General features: G+C 37.3%; 1 protein-coding gene across 2 annotated transcripts in view; it reads right to left on the bottom strand.

Moving 5' to 3' along the window:
• Positions 1 to 8: 8 nt before the first annotated feature.
• The window catches only part of ift74 (intraflagellar transport 74), a 73,489-nt gene continuing 60,718 nt past the window's right edge, over positions 9 to 12,779 (bottom strand). Inside the window, exons 16-20 of one of the 2 annotated variants that reach the window (XM_042510810.2) lie at positions 1,837 to 1,963; positions 1,546 to 1,709; positions 1,200 to 1,325; positions 1,022 to 1,082; positions 9 to 827 (exon numbers count right to left, since the gene is read on the bottom strand). In XM_042510810.2, the coding sequence (XP_042366744.2) occupies positions 712 to 827; positions 1,022 to 1,082; positions 1,200 to 1,325; positions 1,546 to 1,709; positions 1,837 to 1,963 (594 nt within the window). In that variant the 3' untranslated portion in view covers positions 9 to 711. The remainder of the gene's footprint in view (positions 828 to 1,021; positions 1,083 to 1,199; positions 1,326 to 1,545; positions 1,710 to 1,836; positions 1,964 to 12,779) is intronic. The other variant, XM_042510808.2, reaches the window with a different exon arrangement.

A 12,779-nucleotide genomic window follows, 5' to 3' on the forward strand; every position in this document is an offset into this window, starting at 1 on the left:
CCTTGTTTTATAAAAACCCGTAACCATGACAATCATACAGTGCTAGAAATAATTACAGACTTTGTAATGCATTATGTATTAGTTTCCTAGTTAGGCAGATGGATTTGACAGGCATTTTTTCAACATTCTTTACTCTGCTATTTTATGTGGTTTTAAACATTTTAATATAGCAGGTCAAAAAAATGACAAAAAACATCAAAAGCGAAAAAAATCTAATTCTTATTAAAAAAATCTGTCAAAAACATAATATAGCATGTCGAAAAACAACCGACAACATCATACTATAGTACAGCGAAAAAAGTCAAAATATGGCATGTCCAAAAAACAGCTGAAAACCACATAAAATAGCCTATGGAGACAGAATGTTGAAAACACACTGGCAATCTGTGAGAAACACTGTTACACTATAGATTTTGTCATGTATTTATGAGAAATAATGATTAAGGCATTGCATGTAAATTTTCTCAAAACCTCTTTATTCAAATGATTGGAGCACTTTAAAGATTAGCTCACAGAAACCTACAGTCGTGACATGGAAAGGAATGCAGCAGAATATCAACGACATTTAAATATAAAATCGTGGATAAATGCATCAAACATTGACTACAGCGACACATTTTGGGTCTTTTAGTACAGAAAGCAACTCCATTAACTGTAACAGACTGCAGATGTCTTTAGTTTATGTTTATTTTTCTGTTATGCTATGTGTTTTTAACTCCTATTGTTCTGCAAGGACTCTATCAGACTCTTGTTGTACTCTGCCACCTGTTGGGAGACGTTCTTGGCGACTGAGGCGTAATCACTCTCCTGAGATTTGGACGCGATGACTGATGCTGCAGTGAAGGTAACACAACTGATTTTTGGAAGTCTTAAGACAAATGGTAAACAGTAAATGGACTGTACTTGTATCGCGCTTTTCTACTCTTTTTGACACTCAAAGCACTCTCACAGGACATGCCGCATTCACCCATTCACACGCACACAGGAACTAAAGCGATAAATGCTGATTTCACAAGGATACATTCTTTCATCACAAAGTTGTTCTGCTCCAAGTGTTGCCATTTCCTTTCAAGGTTTGCCAGCTAAAACACAAAGCACAAACTTTAATCCACCTCATGAATGTTTCTCTCTGTGGCTAGTACAGTGTATTTGTGCTGATATAGTGATGCCTTTCTACACAAAGTATGAAATATTCTAACCTGAGCATGGGTCTCGTTTTCTTGCAGTTTGGTCTTCAGAACTTCATATTCCTGGTTCATTTCCTCCAGCAGCTGTTTGAATGAGTCCCGACGCAGAGTGAGTGACACACGGTCCTCCTGGAGTCTCTGCACCACAACAAGTACACCTGGTTAAGCCAATAATTTAGCTGTTTAGCAAAATGCAGGTTACAGTTTTGTGCTTTATTTGTCAACTGTGTTCAAAGATCCACAGTGAGCTAATGGGCTATCTGCAACTATTAATAGATATGCCAAGAGTAATGCATGTACTGTAGTACACGCAGCAGCTGTATACTTGCACTCTCTCAGCTTGTGGTTTACTTGTCACCTTTTTCTTCTCCTCTGCTGTGTGTCTCAGGGCGTCCAGGTCCCTGTAGGTGACCAGCTCAAACTCCATGGTGCTGATGCGCTCCTTCAGGGTGCTGAGCTCCACTGTGATCTTCCCCTCCAGCTGCTGCACCTTCTCCAGGTCCTGCTGCAGGCGCTGGGACTCTGAAGGGAGGTGAGAGGGGGCACAGGGTGATAATATGAAAGTCAAAATGTGCCATTTGGCATGTTAGCTTTACGAAAGAGGGTGCGTTTCACCGGGGCTTTGTGCGTGTGGGTGCGTGTCACTGACCAGTTGTTAGTCCTCTTGCAGTGCTCTCTGATTGGACCACCTCTGTCTCCTTGCTAACCAGAACCTCCTGCATGTTCCTCAACTCACTGGCAGTCACCGTATCCACCTGACGTAGCCGCAGCATGTTCTACACAAACACACACACACAGACAGACAGTCGTCTCTGCCGATCAGTCCTTCCTGTCCTGGTATTTTTACTCTCCCTCCTTCTTGCCATTTACTCCGCCTTTTCTTGATTAAGCTCCCTTACCAGAATGAAAGTACTATGATTTTTTAAATTACGTACTATGACAGTATGACATTTTCTTAGGAACGATATGATATGTTTTTTGTATGATTACTATAACGTTTACATCTGACATACTTTACGATGGCTCTTTTTCCCATTAAGGAAAACATCCTTTACTTAACAATTTTTGTTATGGTAGATGTTTTTTGTCATGTTTTGACAAAATAGTACACTATGGCTTTTCTTGTCATTTTCAAACGACATATTATACTATGGCATTTTTTTCAATGACATACTAAACTATGGCGTTTTCTGTAATTTTTGGACGACATACTGTACTATTGCTTTTTTGTGATTTTTGGACGATATACTCTGCTTTTTTTAATTATTTTATTATGGCGTTTTTTTTGTGTTGTTTTGGATGGCAAACTATACTATGGCATTTTTTGTCATTTTTGGACAAAGTTTGCTATGGCGTTTTTCAGACGACACTATACTATCGTGTTTTTTGCAATTTTGGACGACATGCCATACGAAGGCATTTTTCGAACAACATACTATACTATGGCATTTTTTGTAATTGTTGGACAACATACAATACTATGGCGTTTTTTTTATGATGTTTGGACGACACTATACTATGGAATATTTTGGAATACATACTATACTATGGCCTTTTTTAAAATTTTTGACAACATGGCTTTTTTTTTTAAATTGACGACATATACTGTGGCGTATTTTGTCATTTTTGTACGACAAACTATACTATGGCATTTTTCAGATGACGTATTATACTTTGACGTTTTTTGAACGACATACTATACTATGCCGTTTTTTGTGATTTTTGGATGACTTAATATGCTATGGCGATTTTTATCTTTTTTTGGACAACATACTGTACTATAGCGGGGTTTTTTGTCTTTTTTTGATAACATGCAATACTATGGCATTTTTTGCGATTTTTGGACGACATATCATACTATGGCATTTTGTGAACGACATGCTATACAAGGGCGTTTTTTGTGATTTTTGCAAGAAATACTATACTATTGCATTTTTTTGTCATTTGTGGACAACATACTTCACTGGCATTTTTTGTCATTTTTGGACAACACACTATACTATGGCATTTTATGTGATTTTTGGACCAGATACTAGACTATGGCGTTTTTTGTCAATTTTCGGACGACATACGTTACTATGGCGTTTTTTTTGGGTTTTGTCATTTTTGGACGGCATACTACATGGTGGCGTTTTTTGTTATTTTTAACATACTATACTAGGACATTTTTTTGTGATTTTTGGATGACATACTTTGCTATAGCGTTCTTTGGATGACCAACTACACAATGGCGTTTTTTTGTGTAGTTGGTCAGCCAGAAGTGTTGAGCGATGCATTTAAGAAATGGCAGAAAACATCAGAGAGCGCCCACCATGCTCGGGAGACAGAGAGGAGCAGTCACATTAATTGAGGAACAAGTTGGTCACACCATCATGAAACTTCACTGAGTTAAACACCAAGAAAACCTCTGTGCAAAGATGTCAAAGTCAGATCGTGGTGAGGTTCTGGCTACAGTGGTGAAGGCTGATAACTTCGTAGTTAAGCGATCTGCTCTGACACACCGACATTCCAGTCCCTGCTTGAAGAAACGGACTGCTCGTTCAAAGATATTCCTCTTTTGGAGCGTTTTGTCGGCTGCTTTGACACCATGAAGGCCTTTCTGGCTGAAAAAGGCCAGGACTGTCCAGATCTCGAGCACGAGAGGTGGGTCATGAAAGTGATGTTTGTCACTGACATTACTGGCCACCTTAAGCTCAATCTCAGACTGCAAGGTGCAGGACAACGTGTTTTGGACATGTATGACACATGGACAGCTTTTGTGGGAACGCTGGCGGTTTTTCCAAGGGACATTGAAGCTCCACTTTCTGCTACTTCACACGATTTCAGGAATTTCAGTGGTATGGAGCCATGTTCTCATTCTTGATCAAACCCAAAAGCTTTAATGGACATGAACTAGATTTATCTCTCGTGGACTGGCTGGACACACGGGACACAGTGATGCAGCTGACTGAGCAGAAAAGCTTTTGACGCTGTGGGTGACAAAGTTTGTCCAGCTGCGGAAACAGCTGGAAACCACGGCCGTGCATGATCGCAGAACTTGCACTTTGACTTGCTGGACATCTCTGCCAGAGAAGTTTAGCTGTGTCAGGAACTTTGGCTCTGCTGACTGTCTTCGGATCAACATACCTCTGTGATCAGATATTCTCTCACAGAGCGTGCTCAGGCCCCCCCGCAGCCCTTTGACAACTGCAGCCTCCGAAGCTTGTGTGCAAATTAAAGTGACTAATTACAACCGCCAATTAACAGAGCTCAGCAAAGGAGAGCAGGACTAGGGATCACATTAATAGGTAGGCAAATGTTTATTTCTAACACACGACCTTGCGTAAGTGCTGTGTGTTATTCTCTTTTTTCATCTCACGGATGTTTTCATAAGAATAGCAGGAGCATTCTTGAATAGTGCTGCTTATATTTCTATTTGTTACCTTTGATTCACATTTTTGGACATTTGCTGGCCCTGCACTTAGTGAATTAAGAATGAATGAAGTATTGTCATTAATAACAGTGTGTTCAAATGGAAACAGCATATAATTTATAACCACAAGGGTCAAAACCATTGCAAATATTTCTGTTTTTTTTCTGATAAACAAGGTTGGTACATGGATGAGTTTAAATCAGATGTTTTCTTATCCATGACTGGCTTCTTATACACATCTCTAATGTATCGCTCACATAAAAAAGTACCATGTTCTGATTCAGGGAGAAAATTGTTTTAAATACCTCTGTGCACATTGACTTTATGCATGAAATTAAATTGAAGTGGCGTTGACTTAAACTGTGATGCGGTGTCATGATTAAACTTAATATTAACCTTAAGGTTGATGTGGGACTCTTATTCACAGGAACATTTTAAAATTGAACTTCATATTAAAAGGTTGCCAACACCTGTTCAATACTATGACATGTCTTGACCTTGTATTTTGTGTTGCTTTCAGCTGTTTTTGAGATGTGTCATATTTTGACATTTTTGCCATACTATAGCCTTGCCTTTACGGTCATTTTTTCAACATGTATTTTCTTGGTGTTTTTGACCGTTTTTGCAACATTCTATGCTATGGCATCTCTTGGCATGCTATTTTATGCTGTTTTAAAGTGTTTTTAGCTGTTTTTGAGACGTGGCATATTTTGACATTTTTGCCATACTATAGCCTTGCCTTTTCGGTCATTTTTTCAACATGCATTTTCTTGGTGTTTTTGCCTGTTTTTGCAACATAAAATGCTATGGCGTGTCTTGGCACGCTATTTCATGCTGTTTTGAAGTGTTTTTAGCTGTTTTTGGGACATGTCATATTTTGACATTTTTGCCATACTATAGCCTTGCCTTTTCGGTCATTTTTTTGACATGCATTTTCTTGGTGTTTTTGCCCGTTTTGCAACATTCTATGCTATGGCATCTCTTGGCATGCTATTTTATGCTATTTTGAGTTGTTTTTAGCTGTTTTTGAGACGTGGCATATTTTGACATTTTTGCCATACTATAGCCTTGCCTTTTCGGTCATTTTTTCAACATGTATTTTCTTGGTGTTTTTGACTGTTTTTGCAACATTCTATGCTATGGCGTCTCTTGGCATGCTATTTTATGCTGTTTTAAAGTGTTTTTAGCTGTTTTTGAGACGTGGCATATTTTGACATTTTTGCCATACTATAGCCTTGCCTTTTCAGACATTTTTTTGACGTGTATTTTTTTGGTGTTTTCGCCTGTTTTTGCAACATACAATGCTATGGCGTGTCTTGGCACGCTATTTCATGCTGTTTTGAGGTGTTTTTAGCTGTTTTTGGGACATGTCATATTTTGACATTTTTGCCATACTATAGCCTTGCCTTTTCGGTCATTTTTTTGACGTGTATTTTTTTGGTGTTTTCGCCTGTTTTTGCAACATTCTATGCTATGGCATCTCTTGGCATGCTATTTTATGCTGTTTTAAAGTGTTTTTAGCTGTTTTTGAGACGTGGCATATTTTGACATTTTTGCCATACTATAGCCTTGCCTTTTCGGTCATTTTTTCAACATGCATTTTCTTGGTGTTTTTGCCTGTTTTTGCAACATTCTATGCTATGGCGTGTCTTGGCACGCTATTTCATGCTGTTTTGAAGTGTTTTTAGCTGTTTTTGGGACATGTCATATTTTGACATTTTGCCATACTATAGCCTTGCCTTTTCGGTCATTTTTTTGACGTGTATTTTTTTGGTGTTTTCGCCTGTTTTTGCAACATTCTATGCTATGGCATCTCTTGGCATGCTATTTTATGCTGTTTTAAAGTGTTTTTAGCTGTTTTTGAGACGTGGCATATTTTGACATTTTTGCCATACTATAGCCTTGCCTTTTCGGTCATTTTTTCAACATGCATTTTCTTGGTGTTTTTGACCGTTTTTGCAACATTCTATGCCATGGCGCCTCTTGGCACGCTATTTTATGCTGTTTTAAAGTGTTTTTAGCTATTTTTGAGATGTGTCATATTTTGACATTTTTGCCATACTATAGCCTTGCCTTTTCGGTCATTTTTTCAACATGCATTTTCTTGGTGTTTTTGACCGTTTTTGCAACATACTATGCTATGGCATGTCTTGGCACAGTATTTCATGCTGTTTTGAGGTGTTTTTAGCTGTTTTTGAGACGTGGCATATTTTGACATTTTTGCCATACTATAGCCTTGCCTTTTCGGTCATTTTTTCAACATGCATTTTCTTGGTGTTTTTGCCTGTTTTTGCAACATAAAATGCTATGGCGTCTCTTGGCATGCTATTTTATGCTGTTTTAAAGTGTTTTTAGCTGTTTTTGGGACATGTCATATTTTGACATTTTCGCCATACTATAGCCTTGCCTTTTCGGTCATTTTTTCAACATGCATTTTCTTGGTGTTTTTGACCGTTTTTGCAACATTCAATGCCATGGCGTCTCTTGGCATGCTATTTTATGTTGTTTTAAAGTGTTTTTAGCTGTTTTTGAGACGTGGCATATTTTGACATTTTTGCCATACTATAGCCTTGCCTTTTCGGTCATTTTTTCAACATGCATTTTCTTGGTGTTTTTGCCTGTTTTTGCAACATTATATGCTATGGCGTGTCTTGGCACGCTATTTCATGCTGTTTTGAAGTGTTTTAGCTGTTTTTGGGACATGTCATATTTTGACATTTTTGCCATACTATAGCCTTGCCTTTTTCGGTCATTTTTTGGCGTATTTTTTTGGTGTTTTCGCCTGTTTTTGCAACATTCTATGCTATGGCATCTCTTGGCATGCTATTTTATGCTGTTTTAAAGTGTTTTTAGCTGTTTTTGAGACGTGGCATATTTTGACATTTTTGCCATACTATAGCCTTGCCTTTTCTGTCATTTTTTTGACATCCATTTTCTTGGTGTTTTTGCCTGTTTTTGCAACATACAATGCTATGGTGTGTGTTGGCACACTATTTCATGCTGTTTTGAGGTGTTTTTAGCTGTTTTTGGGACATGTCATATTTTGACATTTTTGCCATACTATAGCCTTGCCTTTTCGGTCATTTTTTTGACACCCATTTTCTTGGTGTTTTTGACCGTTTTTGCAACATTCTATGCTATGGCATCTCTTGGCACGCTATTTTATGCTGTTTTAAAGTGTTTTTAGCTGTTTTTGAGACGTGGCATATTTTGACATTTTTGCCATACTATAGCCTTGCCTTTTCGGTCATTTTTTCAACATGTATTTTCTTGGTGTTTTTGACTGTTTTGCAACATTCTATGCTATGGCATCTCTTGGCACGCTATTTCATGCTGTTTTAAAGTGTTTTAGCTGTTTTGGGACATGTCATATTTTGACATTTTTGCCATACTATAGCCTTGCCTTTTCGGTCATTTTTTCAACATGCATTTTCTTGGTGTTTTTGCCTGTTTTTGCAACATAAAATGCTATGGCATGTCTTGGCACGCTATTTCATGCTGTTTTGAAGTGTTTTTAGCTGTTTTTGGGACATGTCATATTTTGACATTTTTGCCATACTATAGCCTTGCCTTTTCGGTCATTTTTTTGACACCCATTTTCTTGGTGTTTTTGACCGTTTTTGCAACATTCTATGCTATGGCATCTCTTGGCACGCTATTTTATGCTGTTTTAAAGTGTTTTTAGCTGTTTTTGAGACGTGGCATATTTTGACATTTTTGCCATACTATAGCCTTGCCTTTTCGGTCATTTTTTCAACATGTATTTTCTTGGTGTTTTTGACTGTTTTTGCAACATTCTATGCTATGGCATCTCTTGGCACGCTATTTCATGCTGTTTTAAAGTGTTTTTAGCTGTTTTTGGGACATGTCATATTTTGACATTTTTGCCATACTATAGCCTTGCCTTTTCGGTCATTTTTTTGACACCCATTTTCTTGGTGTTTTTGACCGTTTTTGCAACATTCTATGCTATGGCATCTCTTGGCATGCTATTTTATGCTGTTTTAAAGTGTTTTTAGCTGTTTTTGAGACGTGGCATATTTTGACATTTTTGCCATACTATAGCCTTGCCTTTTCAGACATTTTTTTGACGTGTATTTTTTTGGTGTTTTCGCCTGTTTTTGCAACATACAATGCTATGGCGTGTCTTGGCACGCTATTTCATGCTGTTTTGAGGTGTTTTTAGCTGTTTTTGGGACATGTCATATTTTGACATTTTTGCCATACTATAGCCTTGCCTTTTCGGTCATTTTTTTGACATGCATTTTCTTGGTGTTTTTGACCGTTTTTGCAACATTCTATGCTATGGCATCTCTTGGCATGCTATTTTATGCTGTTTTAAAGTGTTTTTAGCTGTTTTTGAGACGTGGCATATTTTGACATTTTTGCCATACTATAGCCTTGCCTTTTCGGTCATTTTTTCAACATGCATTTTCTTGGTGTTTTTGCCTGTTTTTGCAACATTCTATGCTATGGCGTGTCTTGGCACGCTATTTCATGCTGTTTTGAAGTGTTTTTAGCTGTTTTTGGGACATGTCATATTTTGACATTTTGCCATACTATAGCCTTGCCTTTTCGGTCATTTTTTGACATGTATTTTCTTGGTGTTTTCGCCTGTTTTGCAACATTCTATGCTATGGCATCTCTTGGCATGCTATTTTATGCTGTTTTAAAGTGTTTTTAGCTGTTTTTGAGGACGTGGCATATTTTGACATTTTGCCATACTATAGCCTTGTTTTTCGGTCATTTTTCAACATGCATTTTCTTGGTGTTTTTGCCTGTTTTTGCAACATTCTATGCTATGGCATGTCTTGGCACGCTATTTCATGCTGTTTTGAAGTGTTTTAGCTTGTTTTGGGACATGTCATATTTTGACATTTTTGCCATACTATAGCCTTGCCTTTTCGGTCATTTTTTTGACGTGTATTTTTTTGGTGTTTTCGCCTGTTTTTGCAACATTCTATGCTATGGCATCTCTTGGCACGCTATTTTATGCTGTTTTAAAGTGTTTTTAGCTATTTTTGAGATGTGTCATATTTTGACATTTTTGCCATACTATAGCCTTGCCTTTTCGGTCATTTTTTCAACATGCATTTTCTTGGTGTTTTTGACCGTTTTTGCAACATACTATGCTATGGCATGTCTTGGCACAGTATTTCATGCTGTTTTGAGGTGTTTTTAGCTGTTTTTGAGACGTGGCATATTTTGACATTTTTGCCATACTATAGCCTTGCCTTTTCGGTCATTTTTTCAACATGCATTTTCTTGGTGTTTTTGCCTGTTTTTGCAACATTCTATGCTATGGCATCTCTTGGCACGCTATTTTATGCTGTTTTAAAGTGTTTTTAGCTGTTTTTGAGACGTGGCATATTTTGACATTTTTGCCATACTATAGCCTTGCCTTTTCGGTCATTTTTTCAACATGCATTTTCTTGGTGTTTTTGACCGTTTTTGCAACATTCAATGCCATGGCGTCTCTTGGCATGCTATTTTATGTTGTTTTAAAGTGTTTTTAGCTGTTTTTGAGACGTGGCATATTTTGACATTTTTGCCATACTATAGCCTTGCCTTTTCGGTCATTTTTTCAACATGCATTTTCTTGGTGTTTTTGCCTGTTTTTGCAACATTATATGCTATGGCGTGTCTTGGCACGCTATTTCATGCTGTTTTGAAGTGTTTTTAGCTGTTTTTGGGACATGTCATATTTTGACATTTTTGCCATACTATAGCCTTGCCTTTTCGGTCATTTTTTTGACGTATATTTTTTTGGTGTTTTCGCCTGTTTTTGCAACATTCTATGCTATGGCATCTCTTGGCATGCTATTTTATGCTGTTTTAAAGTGTTTTTAGCTGTTTTTGAGACGTGGCATATTTTGACATTTTTGCCATACTATAGCCTTGCCTTTTCTGTCATTTTTTTGACATCCATTTTCTTGGTGTTTTTGCCTGTTTTTGCAACATACAATGCTATGGTGTGTGTTGGCACACTATTTCATGCTGTTTTGAGGTGTTTTTAGCTGTTTTTGGGACATGTCATATTTTGACATTTTTGCCATACTATAGCCTTGCCTTTTCGGTCATTTTTTTGACACCCATTTTCTTGGTGTTTTTGACCGTTTTTGCAACATTCTATGCTATGGCATCTCTTGGCACGCTATTTTATGCTGTTTTAAAGTGTTTTTAGCTGTTTTTGAGACGTGGCATATTTTGACATTTTTGCCATACTATAGCCTTGCCTTTTCGGTCATTTTTTCAACATGTATTTTCTTGGTGTTTTTGACTGTTTTTGCAACATTCTATGCTATGGCATCTCTTGGCACGCTATTTCATGCTGTTTTAAAGTGTTTTTAGCTGTTTTTGGGACATGTCATATTTTGACATTTTTGCCATACTATAGCCTTGCCTTTTCGGTCATTTTTTCAACATGCATTTTCTTGGTGTTTTTGCCTGTTTTTGCAACATAAAATGCTATGGCATGTCTTGGCACGCTATTTCATGCTGTTTTGAAGTGTTTTTAGCTGTTTTTGGGACATGTCATATTTTGACATTTTTGCCATACTATAGCCTTGCCTTTTCGGTCATTTTTTTGACACCCATTTTCTTGGTGTTTTTGACCGTTTTTGCAACATTCTATGCTATGGCATCTCTTGGCACGCTATTTTATGCTGTTTTAAAGTGTTTTTAGCTGTTTTTGAGACGTGGCATATTTTGACATTTTTGCCATACTATAGCCTTGCCTTTTCGGTCATTTTTTCAACATGTATTTTCTTGGTGTTTTTGACTGTTTTTGCAACATTCTATGCTATGGCATCTCTTGGCACGCTATTTCATGCTGTTTTAAAGTGTTTTTAGCTGTTTTTGGGACATGTCATATTTTGACATTTTTGCCATACTATAGCCTTGCCTTTTCGGTCATTTTTTTGACACCCATTTTCTTGGTGTTTTTGACCGTTTTTGCAACATTCTATGCCATGGCGTCTCTTGGCATGCTATTTTATGCTGTTTTAAAGTGTTTTTAGCTGTTTTTGAGACGTGGCATATTTTGACATTTTTGCCATACTATAGCCTTGCCTTTTCAGACATTTTTCAACATGCATTTTCTTGGTGTTTTTGCCTGTTTTTGCAACATAAAATGCTATGGCATGTCTTGGCACGCTATTTCATGCTGTTTTGAAGTGTTTTTAGCTGTTTTTGGGACATGTCATATTTTGACATTTTTGCCATACTATAGCCTTGCCTTTTCGGTCATTTTTTTGACATGCATTTTCTTGGTGTTTTTGACCGTTTTTGCAACATTCTATGCTATGGCATCTCTTGGCATGCTATTTTATGCTGTTTTAAAGTGTTTTTAGCTGTTTTTGAGATGGCATATTTTGACATTTTTGCCATACTATAGCCTTGCCTTTTCGGTCATTTTTTCAACATGCATTTTCTTGGTGTTTTTGCCTGTTTTTGCAACATTCTATGCTATGGCGTGTCTTGGCACGCTATTTCATGCTGTTTTGAAGTGTTTTTAGCTGTTTTTGGGACATGTCATATTTTGACATTTTTGCCATACTATAGCCTTGCCTTTTCGGTCATTTTTCAACATGTATTTTCTTGGTGTGTTTGTCTGTTTTTGCAACATTCTATGCTATGGCATCTCTTGGCATGCTATTTTATGCTGTTTTAAAGTGTTTTTAGCTGTTTTTGAGACGTGGCATATTTTGACATTTTTGCCATACTATAGCCTTGCCTTTTCGGTCATTTTTCAACATGCATTTTCTTGGTGTTTTTGCCTGTTTTGCAACATTCTATGCTATGGCGTGTCTTGGCACGCTATTTCATGCTGTTTTGAAGTGTTTTTAGCTGTTTTTGGGACATGTCATATTTTGACATTTTTGCCATACTATAGCCTTGCCTTTTCAGACATTTTTTTGACGTGTATTTTTTTGGTGTTTTCGCCTGTTTTTGCAACATACAATGCTATGGCGTGTCTTGGCACGCTATTTCATGCTGTTTTGAGGTGTTTTTAGCTGTTTTTGGGACATGTCATATTTTGACATTTTGCCATACTATAGCCTTGCCTTTTTCGGTCATTTTTTGACATGCATTTTCTTGGTGTTTTTGACCGTTTTGCAACATTCTATGCTATGGCATCTCTTGGCATGCTATTTTATGCTGTTTTAAAGTGTTTTAGC

The sequence above is a fragment of the Plectropomus leopardus genome, chromosome 21 (genome assembly GCF_026936395.1).
Source record: "Plectropomus leopardus strain MGB_pleo_1.0 chromosome 21, ASM2693639v1, whole genome shotgun sequence".
Taxonomy (NCBI): domain Eukaryota; kingdom Metazoa; phylum Chordata; class Actinopteri; order Perciformes; family Serranidae; genus Plectropomus; species Plectropomus leopardus.